The sequence below is a fragment of the Mustela lutreola genome, chromosome 9 (genome assembly GCF_030435805.1).
Source record: "Mustela lutreola isolate mMusLut2 chromosome 9, mMusLut2.pri, whole genome shotgun sequence".
NCBI lineage: Eukaryota > Metazoa > Chordata > Mammalia > Carnivora > Mustelidae > Mustela > Mustela lutreola.
The window spans coordinates 87,720,916-87,736,568 of NC_081298.1; the positions used below are offsets into that span (position 1 = coordinate 87,720,916).

Consider the following 15,653-nt stretch of genomic DNA (forward strand, 5'->3'; position numbering starts at 1 on the left):
TTAAATTGCCAGGTAGTTTTAGAAGATAGTTAGCCCCATTCCTCCTTTCATTCCTCTGTGTTACCAAGCCTCCCTTTCCACTTGACCCCAGGGTTTTCAACCTACAGACCTACCACCTCTTCTTTTCCATACCATTTCAGACCTGAGTCTAGAACTCCTTGAGCAGGTGCAACTTTTTTTCTTATGAGAGATTAATATTGAATCACTTTCACCCATTGTATGCCTTGTTACCCTGGCTGCTAATCTGGCACAGGACTCAGGGTTCCACTGCTGATTGCTACTAGGATTGTGGATTATTTCCCCGGCCCCTCTGTATTGGACTCCTATAAGAATTACCAAACCAAAGATCCTTTGGTTTTCATGGTTTGTAACCCTGAAGATCATCTTTGATTTGCATTTTTATTCACTGTTTCTCACTTATGTTGTCCCCTAGGCTCTGTATTAACGATGTGATTTCTGATGGACAGATCTCCAAAGTGTAGAAGGTCTGCCAGATTCTCTATCTGCATGCTCTAACTAACTTCAGGATACCCCATTTATTACGCAAGCTTGAAAGCCCCGTGTCTACTTTTTGTGTATCCTATAGCTTGAATCTTTCCTAGATACCCCCATTACTTGTTTAAACAATTACTTGTTTAAGAGGTCTTGGAATAAGCAGGCATAAAAATGGGAAGTTGAACACAGCTTCCTACACACACATACTCACGTGCATGTGTTTGTTAAGATTATAAAATTAGAAAACAACTTGTGGTGTGAAGTAAGTAGTCCATTAAGAGGGATGAAGAAATATTTATTAAGGTTGCTGTGTGCCAGGCACAGTATTAAAGTAGCTCATCTAGCTCTTTTTCCAGTTAAGGAATAGCCATTTAAAGTCCATATTTTCTGTGTTTAAAAAAGAAGAATTTGTCTTAAGTCAGACTTAATATGCTAATTAATCATACGGCTACTTCAATTAACACATAATGCTTCAACTAACAAATTTTACTGCGTTGGAAAGTTTCAAGCCTCCTCCCCTCTGGCTGGTTGGCATTCTTAACTGAAACTTGAGAATAGCATTCTCTTAGATTTTTGAAGGGTGAATTGGACCAAAGCCAAGACCTGCCGAAGGGGAATGTGTAGCCCAAGTTCTTCCCATTGGTAGGTGACACCGTTTTGAAAAAGGAGGAAATGTTCATAGTCTGGGAGGCTGACAGATCCTGTTGCATCTAGAAGGAGAAACAGAGTACTTTTTCAAGATGTGACAAGAAGTAGTATTTTCTGTGTTGTTGGTTTGATTACAAAGTTTCTGATTCAGATCTTGGTATTTCCTTAACATCCGAATTTGAAATAAGCTTAAGCTAAGTAAAATACTTAATTTTTCAAATAATGAAAAGTTTTAAGAAAAGTAATAGGTTAACCATGAACAGATTGTACTAATAAGAAACATCACAGGTGGTTCTTTAAAAAGTAAAGTATTATGGGGGCACCTGGGTGGCTCAGTTAAGGGTCTGCCTTCAGCTCATGTCCTGGGATCAAGTCCCACATCCCCCATCAGGCTCCTTGCTCAGTGGGAAGCCTGCTGCTCTCCCTGCTTGTGTGCTCACGCTCTCTGACAAATACATAAAGTCTTTTAAAAAAAAGTAAAGTATTATGAGTATTATGGAAGGTAAAATGGTACAGCACTCTGAAAAATAGGCATTTACAAAACTAAACATGCACTTACCATAGAACCCAGTAATCACACTTGTCCAGAAAATAAGAACTTAGGTTAACACAAAAACCTGTATATAAATGTTGTCATCGTCTTTAATATGTGTACTATTTAAATACGTTACTGATACATATATTATTAATGTAGTTTATGTACTATTTATAATATCGGAAATAACCCATATGTCATTCAGTTGATGAGTATTCTGTACCACAGAATACTACTTAGCAATAAAAATAATTGACTACTGATACATGCAATAACCAGGATGGACCGTAAGGGTATTATACTTAGTGAAAAAAGTCACCTTCAAGAGGTTACATACTATATAATTTCATTTACATAACACTTTTGAAATGACAAAACTATGGAGGTGGAAGACAGATCGGTGGTTGTGCAAGGATGGGGTGCAGGAGAGGGAGCAGTTCTGTATTTTGGTAGTTGTGGTAGTTGCACCAATCTGTACATAGGATAAAATTGAACAGAACTACACACAGACACAAGTGGATGCAAGTTTTTGTTTTGTTTTATAAAGGTGAAGACTGAATAAGGTCTGTAGTCTGGTTAATAGTACTGTGCCAACATGGTCAATTTCCAGGTTTGCTCTTGTACTAGAACTATATACGATTCACCATTAGGGGAGCTAGACAAAGGGTGTGTCTACTATTTTCACCTCGCCCAAGTATGTTAGTGTGCATTTCTGACAACCAAAGACATTCTCTTGCATAACCACAATACTACCCTTAAAATCAAGAAATTAGCATCAACACATTGCTCTTGGCTTCTATTCAGGTTTCACAGTTGTCCCAATAATGACCTGTATAGAAAGGGAAGCCAGTTGAAAATCAGGTGTTGAATTTACTTGTCATGTCTCTTTAGTCATCTTCAATTTGGAAGAGTTCTTAAGATTTTCCTTAATTTTCATGACATTGATACTTTTGAAGATCACAGGCCAGTTGTTTTGTAGACTGTCTTTCAATATGAATTTGTCTGAAGTTTCCTCATGAATAGATTGAGGTTCTGTGTTTGGGGCAGCAGTTATTCCAGGAGTGGTCTGGTGTTCTTGTTGCATCTTGTCAGATGATAAATACATGATTTCAGTATTTCCGTTACTAATGATGTTCACTTTGATCATTTGATGAAGTGTCACCCTTCACCACTGTAAAGTTACACTTTTTTCCTTTGTAATTATGTTTTGGGAAGGTATTTTGAAGCTTCGGTTATCTTACATATTTATATCTAGGAACTGAGACTTGTTTCTTTTATTCAGTAGATTATAATCCAGTATTATCTTTATTTTGATGCTCAAATTGTCAGATTTTACCACTGAGAATTCCTTTAAGCTGGCTTTTGTATCCTTTTGACATGTTGCCATCATTATGGATGCTTTTAAACTAAAAAAAAAAAGAAGAAGAAGAATCACGATATTAATGGCTACATAGTATCCTACTGGAAGGACAAAGCATGACTGCTTAAACAATCCCTTGGAGCATTTTGTTTTACTTTTAAGGAAAAAAACAAACAAACAAAAAAAAAAACAATTTGTATAGTATAGCCAGATTGCCTTCTGGAAGCCTTCTAACAATTTACACACTCACCAGCAATATGTGTGTGCAAATGGCCTTTTCTCCACACATTCATTAACAATTAGAGAATTTTTGGGGCGCCTGGGTGGCTCAGTGGGTTAAGCCGCTGCCTTCGGCTCAGGTCATGATCTCAGAGTCCTGGGATCAAGTCCCGCATCGGGCTCTCTGCTCAGCAGAGAGCCTGCTTTCCTCTCTCTCTCTGCCTGCCTCTCCATCTACTTGTGATTTCTCTCTGTCAAATAAATAAATAAAATCTTAAAAAAAAAAAATTAGAGAATTTTTAAAAATAGGAACTTCATAATCACAAGGAAACTGTTAGAGGTCAAATTACCCTGTATACCTAAATATTGGAAGGGGTTATCAGGACTCTGGACAAAGGAAGAAAGTAGGGCTTACATGTATCTTACTGTTATTTTCCTTTTCTCTTTATTTCTTTTTTTAAGATTTTATTTATTTATTTGACAGAGAGAAATCACAAGTAGGCAGAGAGGCAGGCAGAGAGAGAGAGAGAGAGAGGAGGAAGCAGGCTCCCTGCTGAGCAGAGAGCCCGATGCGGGACTCGATCCCAGGACCCTGAGATCATGACCTGAGCCGAAGGCAGCGGCTTAACCACTGAGCCACCCAGGCGCCCCTCCTTTTCTCTTTAAATCAGCAGAAAAGAAGGTATTTCATAAAGCCATCATTTTCTTCTTTATGATGCTGATTTTGTAAGGAGGGCAGTTTAAAATAGATATATTACAATGAAATCTTTTTCTTATGATTGGTTCAATTTCTTTCAAATAACTCTCAGTGACAGACCAGTCATTGACCTCAAAGATCCTTCTCAAAATTCTGAAGCCATTCTCTACTAACCAACTGTGTGACCTTTGGGAAAGTTGCTTACTAATAGGCCTCATTGTCTTCATATCTAATTAAATTAAATGGCTTCTAAGGTACCTTCTTCCTATAGCTAGAAAATCTTATAAAATTTTATTCTGAGAGTTGGAAGAAAGTGGTGGTTTTGTTTTTTGAGTTTACAAAACTGGTTGACTGTTACAGTAAAATACTTTCTTCATGTATCTAATTTTGCAACTGTGAATTGCAGGGAATATTCCTTGGGCTTCAGTTCATTGGAAGTATCAATTTATGGGCTGGTTTTATTCTAGGACTTTTGTTGTTAATTCTGCCTTTGCTTTTAATGTAAATCTGTCTTGTGGCCTTATTGACTTTTTATTACAAAGGAACAAGATAATCCAGATAGAGATTTCCATTTGAGAGTTAAATGTCTATAGCAAGAAGGTATCATGAACTAATGAGTATAGGAAGGATTATTGAGTAAACGGGATTATGATAATTGCTTGGCTATTTAGAAAAAAAGTTACTTAGACCTTTGCCTTAGATCACATACCAAAATAAATTCTAGATGTATTAAAAACTAACTGCAGGGACACCTGGGTGGCTCAATGGGTTAAGCCTCTGCTTTCAGCACAGGTCATGGCCCAGGTCATGATCTCAGGGTCCTGGGTTGGAGCCCTTCATCAGGTTCTCTGCTCAGCAGGGAGCCTGCTTTCCCCTATCTCTCTGCCTGCCTCTCTGCCTACTTGTGATCCCTCTCTCTGTGTCAAATAAATAAATAAAATCTTAAAAAAAAAAAAAAAAAAAAAAACAACTAACTGCGGCAACAGATGAATCACTGAACACTACATTAGAAACTAATGATGCACTGTATGTTGGCTAATTGAATTTAAATTTTAAGAAAACCAACTAAAAGTAAAAGAAAAAAAGGAATATTAAATCTCAAGCTTATATGAAAGCAAAATAATGAAAATTACTAATGAAAAGTTGATCAGTTTGTCCCCTGAAAAATTAAACTTTTGAAAACAGTTTGGCAGTTTCTCATAAAGTTAAACTTATACTTACTGTAACCAAGCATTTGCACTCTTGAGAATTTATCTTAGAAAATTAAAAACTTGTGTTCACATAACAGTATGTACATAAATATTCATAGCAGCTGTATTTGTAATTATTTGTGATTAGAAATAATCCAAATGTCCTACATTGAGTGAATGGAGAAACAGACTGTGGTGCAGCTATACAATGGAGGACTACTTGGCATAAAAAAGAATGAACTCTTGACATGCAACAACATGGATCTCAGGGGCATTAAGCCAAATGGAAAAAAAAAAACTTCAAAGAATTACATCTTCTTTAATTCCATGTAGGTAATACTTGTGAAGTAGCAAAATTATAATGATGGAGGATAGATCAGCAGCTGGCACGAGTTAGGGCTTCGGGGAGGGTGTGAGTAATTGAGAGGTAACTGAAGGGGAGTTACTTTATATTGATGAATATTATTGCACTATTTTGCAGCAGTTCTTAACCTAGTTACAGTGATGGTTATTTGAATGTAATCTGCACATGTGATAAAATTTCACAGACCCACGTATACAAAACTGGTGAAATCTAAATAAGGTCTGTAGCTGAGTTGATAGTGTTGTACTGATGTCAGTTTTCTGGTTTGGTCATGTACTATCATCATTTACTCTGCTATCATTGTGGGAAATTGGGTGGGATATATGTGAGAACTTGATTGTTTTTGCAAATTCCTTTAAGTCAGAAACAACTTCAGTATTGAAAGTTTTTTTTTTTAATTGACTTAAATAAACTGGGCTACATCTAGGCAATGGAATGTTATTCAGCACTAAAAAGAAATGAGCTATCAACCATGAAAAGACATGGAGGAGGCTTAGATGCGTCTTAGTAAGTGAAAGAACCAGTCATGTAGTATGTACAGGCTACATATGATGTGACATACTGTAAGATTCCAACTATATGATATCCCAGAAAATACAAGACTGTGGAGACAGTAAAAAGATCAGTGGTTGCTAGGGGCAGGGGAAAAGGAAGGATGAATGGGTGGAACAGAGGATTTTTAGGGCATCGAAATTACTCTGTGTGATACTTTAATGGTGGATTCATATTTATGCATTTGTCCTAACCAAGAGTGTACAGCACCAAGAGCAAACCCTAATATAAACTATGGACCTTGGGTGATAGTGTTGTGGTATATGTCAGTGTAGGTTCATCAGTTGTATCAAATACACCACTCTGGTATAGGATGTTCATAATAGAGGAGGCTATGCACGAGTAGGGGTGTGGAATATATAGAAATTTACTGTACCTTCTGCTTAGTGTTGCAGTGAACCTAAAACTGCTCTTTAAAAAACTGCTCTTTTAGTCTATTTAAAAAGAAAATTAACTTGGGTCAGAAATAAACATTGAAAAGCAAAGTGAGGATATTGTAGCAATTAGTAGAGATAAAATTTTCATGTCTTATTTATAAAGAAGTCATACAAATCCGTAAGGCAGGCCCTGAATCCCCGACAGACTGGAAAGAGAACTTAAGCGAACAAGCAAGTTCCCTGAGAGAGTATTTTGTAAATATACTTTTGCGTTTATTCCAACTTTTTTGGAAACCTCAAGTTCAGTAATGTAATACCAGTGTTTTTGGAAACATATACTAGAGGAGAGGTTTTGGTTTTTTGTTTTTTGGGTTTTTTTGCTATTATAGCTGTGTAAAGTAATCGCAACTAAGAGAAAAATAATTTGAAAGATACAAAACAGAGCACTGTGAATTTGCATTGTTTTGAAATAGCTTTGAGAGAATTTTGGAAGACCTTAATATATGTAACCTGTCCCCTCCAAAAAAAAAAAAAAAAAAAAAAAACCAACCCTGTTCTTTTTTTTTTTTTTTTTTTTTCAGGTGTAAATTAATTATTTGAAAGCAGTTGAGCAATGGAGCCAGACATCATTCGAATGTACTCTTCATCCCCACCACCACTAGACAATGGAGCCGAGGATGATGATGATGATGAATTTGGGGAATTTGGTGGGTTTTCAGAAGTTAGCCCTTCTGGTGTAGGGTTTGTTGATTTTGATGCACCAGATTATACTCGTCCCAAGGAAGAGTTTGTACCTTCAAACCATTTTATGCCAATTCATGATTTCTCAGAAAATGTGGATAGCCTTACTAGCTTTAAGTCCATTAAAAATGGTAACGATAAAGACATCACAGGTGAACTTTCTTCTCCTGTAAAAGGACAGTCTGATGTTTTACTTTCTACCACCAGCAAAGAAATAATTTCATCTAAAACGTTAGATACTTCCATTGATGGCGTAGAAAGTCTGGGAGATTTAAATACTATAGTGAAGCAGAGACAGAATGTTGGAACACCTGAAGGTTTCTCTCCAGGAGATTTTAGAACTGATGTGAATGTTGTTCATCAAAACAAGCAGTTAGAGAGCTGCAATGGTGAAAAGCCTCCTTGTCTGGAGATTCTGACAAATGGGTTTGCAGTACTGGAAACTGTAAATCCTCAGGGAACAGAAGATCTGGACACTGTAGCCAATTCAAAAGGAAGAAAGCCTCTTAGCACTCATAGTACTGAGTATAACTTAGACTGTGCACCTAGTCCTGCTGAGGAATTTGCAGATTTTGCCACATTTTCCAAAAAGGAAAGGATACAACTAGAAGAAATAGGATATGAAGTTTTAAATGATAGAGAAGCATTAACCATTCAGGAAAACAATAAAATTAACAGAGTCAGTGAACTGAATTCTGTAAAAGTAGTGTCTTTGGGTAGAAGTTTTGATGATAAAGGAGACATGGATGCAGAGGATCAGGTTTGTGTTTCAGAAATAAGCATAATGAGTACCAGAGTTTTCAGTATTGAAAAACAAGGCCTTCCAGCATTGCAACAGGACAAATTTTTAAAATCAAGTGTTCAGTCAAAGCCTTGGAATTTGGCAGACTCAGCTGATAATTCAGAATCCAGTATGAGAGAAGAGTATAAAACTGAGGAAAAACTTGATTTGTTTACTCCTGAGTGTGCTGACCTATGTATGGATTCTATTAAAGCTTCTGATGCTAATAATGAAGTTGGTTCTTCCAAAGAAGAAAATAGAAAGTTTACTTATTCCCAAAGCCCCAGCATTGATCCTACAGAAGAAAATGTTCTGGATGATTCTATAAGTGTAAAAAATGGTGATAGTAGTAATGACTTTGTGACTTGCAACGATACTAATGAGGATGAGTTTGGTGACTTCGGCACAGCCAGTGGCACAACTCCACCTTTTGTTACTGGTACTCAAGATTCAATGAGCGATATCACTTTTGAAGAGTCCTCAGAGCATTTTCCACATTTTAGTGAACCAGGTGATGACTTCGGAGAATTTGGGGATACGAATGCTGTTTCTTGCCAAGATGAAATTATATTTACAGAGTCTGACCTAAAACAGACTTCTGATAATTCATCAGAGGAATGTAAGTTGGGAGGAAAGTCTACTGAGACAGGCACTGATCCTGTTTCAAAACTGGAAATTGGGCAAGAAGGTGAATTTGGAGATTTCGATTCTGTGCCAAATATACAAGATGACTGCAGTGCTTTTCAAGACTCTGATGATTTTGCGGACTTCAGTTCGGCTGGGCCTAGCCAAGTTGTAGATTGGAATGCTTTTGAGGGTGGACAGAAAGATAGTTGCTCTTGGGCTGCTTTTGGAGACCAGCAGGCTACTGAATCTCACCATCGAAAGGAAACCTGGCAGTCACATAGGACAGATGAAAAGATTGCTACTCCAGGAACCCCCAAAATGCACAGTGTCCCTTCAGCAACTTCCAAAGGAGCAGTTGCTGGTGGCCATTTGCAGGAAACAGCCACTTCAGTTCAGGTATTTACTGATTTTCTCTATTTTGTATGATAAATTAATTGCTGTGGAGGCTTTTCAGAAAGTATTTCTAGATTGGGTACCTGCTGAAGGAGTCTCTCATGATACATAATGCTTGCTGGATTTGTATGTCAGTTAAATTTTTCACAACCCTTTTGTAAACTTTAAATAGACAGTCCTATAGTAAGTAGTGTTTGGAAAGCTTTTCTTTATCTCAGTGAGTTTAATATTTACAGAAATTCATCAGCTTGGCTTTTTGATTAACATAAATAGCACCTAAATAAAAATTCATTGTTTAGCTAATTAACTATCCAGTGAATCCTTTCGCTTTTACCTTTATGGTGATTATTCAGAAGAAGGTTAAACTGAAATACAGAAGGGTTTTTTTTTTGTTGTTTTTTTTTTTTAAGATTTTATTTATTTATTTGACAGAGAGGGATCACAAATAGGCAGAGAGACAGACAGAGAGATGAGGAGAATCAGGCTCCCCGCTGAGCAGAGAGCCCAATGCGGGACTCTATCCCAGGCCCCCAGGATCATGACCCGAGCCGAAGGCAGAGGCTTAACCCACTGAGCCACCCAGGCGCCCCCAGAAGTTTTTTTTTAAGTTTCAGAAATAATGTCTCTTAATTTTGCCCACCAAAAGACCTAGTAGGGTGGAGTACAGTTTGTTTTAAGATTGATTGATTGGTTGATTGATTTGAGAGAGAACCAGAGCACGTGCATGAGCTGGGGTAGGGGCAGAGGAAGAGGGAGAGAGAAAGAACCCTCAAACACACTCCCCACAGAGCCCGATGGAGGAGGGGCTTGATCCCAGGTCTCTGAGATCACGACCTGGCCTGAAATCAAGAGCCAGCCACTTAACCAGTTGAGCTATCCAGGTGCCCCTGAAGTAGTTTTGAGTTCAGGAGAGAGCAAACAGAATTTGAAACCTCAGCCTCTGCTAAAGGTTGTAGGGAATTGAAGGCTAGAAAGAATTTGAACAAAGCGGATTTGGACTTCGGAATTTGACAGCGACTAAAGACCTGGGATGAGGGATGAGAAGAATTAAGGGTAGACCTAGAACAAGGAACAGTCATGGGTTGATTTACTGTGGCTGTATTTATTTACTTATAATATCCTGCAAATGTCCATTTATGTTTACACTTTCTGGGGAGTAGGTGTGTCAGGGAGAATATTTTTAGCCCCCCAGCACCTGTACTTTATCCTTCTCTGTTCCAGACTCTTTCAGAGAAGAGCACTATGATTTATTTGGACTTAAAGTTATCTCCTAAAGACACAGTTTGATATCCAGGCTGTTCCCCAATCCTGAGTTATACCCTGTGCTAAGCCTAACTTTTCCTCAACCCCAGAGGTGTCAAAAAGAGCACTCCTAGAAAATCACTGCTTTGTAGTGGCAATTGATAAAAATAACACTCATCTCAACGAGCTTCTTTTAAAGACACAAAGCACAAGATCAGAATCTGCCAATTCTTCCAGTTATCTTACGCTAAGCAAACCATTTTCAGTTAGAAGTATTTCCAAAGTCTGAGTGTTAATTGAAATGGTTATACATCATTGCTTTGATACATGAAGATATTATTATGGTATTACCAGGTGGTGGAAATAGCTAATCACTTTTCATTTGACTTTGAGAGTCTGAAGAGCTTAATTCCCTAATTCAGTTATTATATGATTTGGCTCGTGTGTATTATTCCTGTTGATGAATTTATTATTGAAGTAGAAGGTTTCCATTTTATTTATTTATTTATTTATTTGTTTTTTAAGATTTTATTTATTTACTTGACAGAGAGAAATTACACTGAGAGGCAGGCAGAGAGAGGGAGAAGGAAGCAGGCTCCCCGCTGAGCAGAGAGCCCGATGTGGGACTCGATCCCAGGACCCTGAGATCATGACCTGAGCTGAAGGCAGCGGCTCAACCCACTGAGCCACCCAGGCGCCCCAGAAGGTTTCCATTTTAAACAATGAGTAAACTAATTATACAAAGCCAAGACTGTTGACTTTGACCTAATCCTTTCCTATTTAGTTTCATCTTACTATAAGGTGACACTGGTATTAAATGATCTTTATAGCTCTAGAACTTACAACATCATGAGATAATGAATTTTTTAAACTATGACCACTTCGAAAGGAATTTTTTGCATTACACTAGTTGATTAAAGTTGTTTATAACTTGATAACTAGATATAAGAGGTAATAAAGTATATAAGCTTTATATAATTTACAAATCTGAGTTTGAGTCTTGACTCAGCCTCTTACAAGCTTTCTGATTTTGGACAAGTTACTTCTGAGATCAGTTGCTTGTTAAAAAAAAGAGAGACAGATAATCCACTTCAGAGGATTTTTGTGAAGATAAAATGACAGTAAATTCTGAAGTGAATGAAAAAAATCCACTGAAAAATAAAAATTTTGTAGTATGATTGTGTTTTGTAAAGATAGAGCAAAAACTGTGTAGATGTGGCAAGATACCTTTAAGACTTCCTGAGATTTGTTTGGCTCACTCATCAGACTTTTATTTTTGCTGATAGGTTTGGAAAATGAATAGAATTTAGAGATGGATTTTGGAAAGGAGAAATTGGTGGAAGGGACTGGAAGAGAAGTTTAGAAGGAAATTGAGGTAGGGAATTGGGTAAGCCCTGCTGAGTAAATGACTGAATTGGAAGTGATTTTCATTCTTACCCTGCTTTTGTGAAGGCAGCTTGTGGCCTGCAGTTTCTTCCTCTCCCAGAATATGCTGGAAAAGTACATTAATGTGAGTAAGTCCCTTAGGAGAGGATTAGATTCACTGGTATTTTTCCTAAAATGTTTCTCCTACTTGCTACAGTGTTGGGGACAGAACAGGAATCCTCACTTATTAATGACAGTGAATGTCGGGTTCTTTTTTTTTCCTTTTTTTTTTTTTTTTTTAAAGATTTATTTATTTTAGAGAGCATGCACAAGCATGGGGAGGAGCAGAGGGAAAGGGGCAGAGAGAGAGGGAGAGAGAAAAGCAGACTCTCCACTGAATGTAAGAGCCTCACGTGGTGCTTGATCTCAGGACTCTAAGATCGTGACCTGGGCTGAAATCAAGAGTTGGACACTTAACTGACTGAGCTACCCAGGAGCCTCAAATGACAGTAAACATTAGGATTTTCATGGTAAAATTTAGAATGACTTATTCCTCTTGAATCTTAGCTGGATGCAGTAATTCTGTCCTGGACAGAATAAAATGCCTTCAAGTCATTTTGTCCAAATTCTGCCTTGACAGAATGTTGTGAGTCTTTTAGAATTCATAGCTCAGTTAATTCAGTTAAACAAACATGGGGAACAAGTCATGGTTTTAAGAAATGAGACAAATGGTGCAGTTGTCCTTTCAAATTTTTACTTTTCACTGTGACATCTTCTGGGTCCCTATTTTTTAGTAATTTCCTTTTTTCAGGCTACCCATACATATCTTAATATTTTAATAAAATATATCTTCCTTGGGTCAAGAGACTGTCAGTTATTGCAGCTTTATTGTAATAATTTATTACTTAGGGAAAAGTCAACCAAGAAGACATCTTTGAAACTTATAAAATGGGGGGGGCGCCTGGGTGGCTCACTGGATTAAGCCGCTGCCTTCGGCTCAGGTCATGATCTCGGGGTCCTGGGATCGAGCCCCACATCGGGCTCTCTGCTCAGCGGGGAGCCTGCTTCCTCCTCTCTCTCTGCCTGCCTCTATGCCTACTTGTGATCTCTGTCAAATAAAATGAATAAAATCTTTAAAAAAAAAAAAAAAGAAACTTATAAAATGGTTTTAGTCAAATTAATTCATAAATGTGGGTCTGGTGAGCCTTAGAGGTTCAAGCCTTGATATAAAAGCCATACATGGGGCGCCTGGGTGGCTCAGTGGGTTAAGCCGCTGCCTTCGGCTCAGGTCATGATCTCAGGGTCCTGGGATCGAGTCCCGCATCGGGCTCTCTGCTCAGCAGGAAGCCTGCTTCCTCCTCCTCTCTCTCTCTGCCTGTCTCTCTGCCTACTTGTGATCTCTCTCTGTCAAATAAATAAATAAAATCTTTAAAAAAAAAATAAATAAAAGCCATACATGACCATTTATTGAGAAATATTCTTCCCTCTCACTGAATATTTTTTCCTGAGAACCCAGAGCTCAATATATTTCATTTTCTTGTTAACATTCTTATAAATTGTAGAAAACAAGTAGTAGTATCTCTGTTGTACAAATTGGAAAAGAGGTTTAAACTGTTCTTTGGTTTTTGGGCTAAGATTCAAAGCAAAATGATGATAACCAAAAAAAAATTCTCCTTACTTTCAAAGCAGTCCTTTTTTCCAGATTTCTTTCTTTCTTTCTTCCTTTCTCCCTTACTTTCTGCCTCCCTTTCTTTCTTTCTTTAACCTATTAATATTCCAGAAAGGAAATTTGATTGAAATAACCAAGATTACTTTTCTTAGATTTATTGTAAGTACTGCATTTAACTCTGAACTTTTATAAAATTTTTAAAATATTGCTGTGGATGTTACTTGAAAGTTTAGGTAATTGGTAAATAATCTCTTTATATTAATGGAAGCTATGAGCAATTTTTCCTTATTAGCCATCTACTTGATAATGTTCCTGGGAAAGTGTTACTAGATGAAGATTTGTTTAGAGAGCCTTAAAAATTAAGAGTATCACAAAAAGAAAAAGGAAGAAAATTATGAATAATTTGGCCTATTTTACTTTGAAAGTAAATTTTGCGTTTTTTACCAGAAAATCAGCATTCTCAAACTGACTCTAACCCACACCACAAAAATGTGGGGTTAGTTTGTTTATTTAATCATCTGCATAAGATTTGTGCATGTTTTCCTTTCTGTGGATGAACACCTGAACTTACTACTGAAAACATAAGCAACCAAATAAATTAAGTGGTCAAAAGATACAGACTTCCAGTTATAAAATAAATAAGTCCTGGAGATGTGTAGCATGGTGACTTTAGTTAATAATACTGTTGTATATTTGAAAATCTCTAAGAAAATAGATCTTAAAAACTCTCATCACAAGAAATAAAAAATTTGTAACTATGTGTGGTGATAGACTGACTTACTGTGATCATTTTGCAATATATACATATAAATCATTATGCTGTACTCCTGAAACTAATGTAATGTATGTCAATTATATCTCAGTTCCGTTGTTTTTTTTTTTTTTTTTTTTTAAGAAATTGAGATTTTGGCCTTATAGCTCTTTGCTTACTTGAAGTATCTGGATAGCAATTTCTTTTGTTATTTTTCCCTCAGAAGATTCTGCAAAAATAGGTAGAAATATCTTATTAGATTTATCCACAAACTGTGCAGAAGGGCCAAACCATCTTTTTAGAGCATGGTGAATATTACAGTTAGTCACTTTTCTTATGTTATAGCTTGAAATTGGGAATCGGTAAAGTGTACGACTGTAGATTGTACTTGATATCTTACTTAATATTTAATGGTGGCAAGGCATAAAGTAACCTCTTAAATGGAAGATAAAATTACCCAGTGGATTTTATATTTCTTCTAAATTTCCACTTAAGAGTAAGATCTATTGCTATCAATGTTAAAACTATTAATGTTAATCAACTTTTGTTCAGAAGAAAGAAAGAAAACTAGAAATATGTTGAAAGAACCTTAGGAACTACCTTAAAAATACAAGATACTTTAAAGAAGACACACATTTGAGTGGCATAAGAACCAGAGTCTAGGATCATAGGTGCTGGTCTTATACACCTCTTTGGAAAACTGAATGAGATTTTCTTTTTTGTTGTTGTTTGTTGATTTTATTTATTGGGGCACCTGGGTGGCTCAGTGGGTTAAAGCATCTGCCTTTGGCTCAGGTCATGATCCCAGGGTTGTGGGATTGAGCCCCCCATCGGGCTCTCTGCTCAGCAGGGAGCCTGCTTCCTTCCTCTCTCTCTGCCTGCCTCTCTGCCTACTCGTGATCTCTGTCTGTCAAATAAATTAAGTCTTTAAAAAAAAAAAAAATTAACCATCAGAAGAGGGAGCACGTTTGTCCCTGTATAGCTTTCATTTGTACTCATTCTGAGTTCTGTCATATCTCCATGTTTAGGGTAGGAGGTTATATAAGCAGCCATTTCATTTCACCCACTGATGCAAACAAGTCGTATTATTGAATGAAGAGTTTCCCAGTTGGTAGGCCCCAGTCACAAACAGGTTACAAGTCTCCCCCAAATCCTGAATGCTGACTTTCTGGTAACAAACCAAAAATTTACTCCCTGAGCTTTCATTTCATCTCTAATATTGGAAACAATGATACTTAGCTTTTGGGATTTTTTTAAAAAAGATACATAAAGTAATATATGTAAGTATCAAGCAATAGTACCTAGTATGTAAGGGATTCAGTTATTATTTATACTTGTTAAATTATATAAATATATCCAACCTATGTACAAAAATGGTTTAGATGGCTTATAAAAAGATATACTTTCATAAGTAGAACAAATATGCCCCCTGCAGTCTTAAATAAAAGTGAAGTGTATTTTGTTTTGTATTTTAAATCTAGTGCACACTGATCTCGCTAACATTTCTGTATCGGCTGGTACAGAAACCTAAGTACTGGACATTCAAAATGAGACACATTCCCTGCCCTCAAAGCTCCTATAATTTTTAGAGATTGAGCTTAAAACTGCTTTGATGGGGGCTCCTGGATGGCTCAGTGGGTTAAAGCC

The 15,653-nt window shown here is 37.0% G+C and overlaps 1 protein-coding gene across 5 annotated transcripts in view; it reads left to right on the forward strand.

Annotated features, from left to right (window-relative positions):
* The window catches only part of AFTPH (aftiphilin), a 65,917-nt gene that overhangs the window by 20,091 nt on the left and 30,173 nt on the right, over positions 1-15,653 (forward strand). For 4 of the 5 annotated variants that reach the window (XR_009357259.1, XM_059187825.1, XM_059187824.1 and 1 more), the window contains exon 2: positions 7,019-8,982. Coding sequence is in view for 4 of the 5 variants with exons in the window: in XM_059187825.1 (XP_059043808.1) it covers positions 7,051-8,982 (1,932 nt within the window). In the remaining variant the exon portion in view is untranslated. Of the gene's footprint in view, positions 1-5,331; positions 5,474-7,018; positions 8,983-15,653 lie in introns of those variants that run through there. The other variant, XM_059187826.1, reaches the window with a different exon arrangement.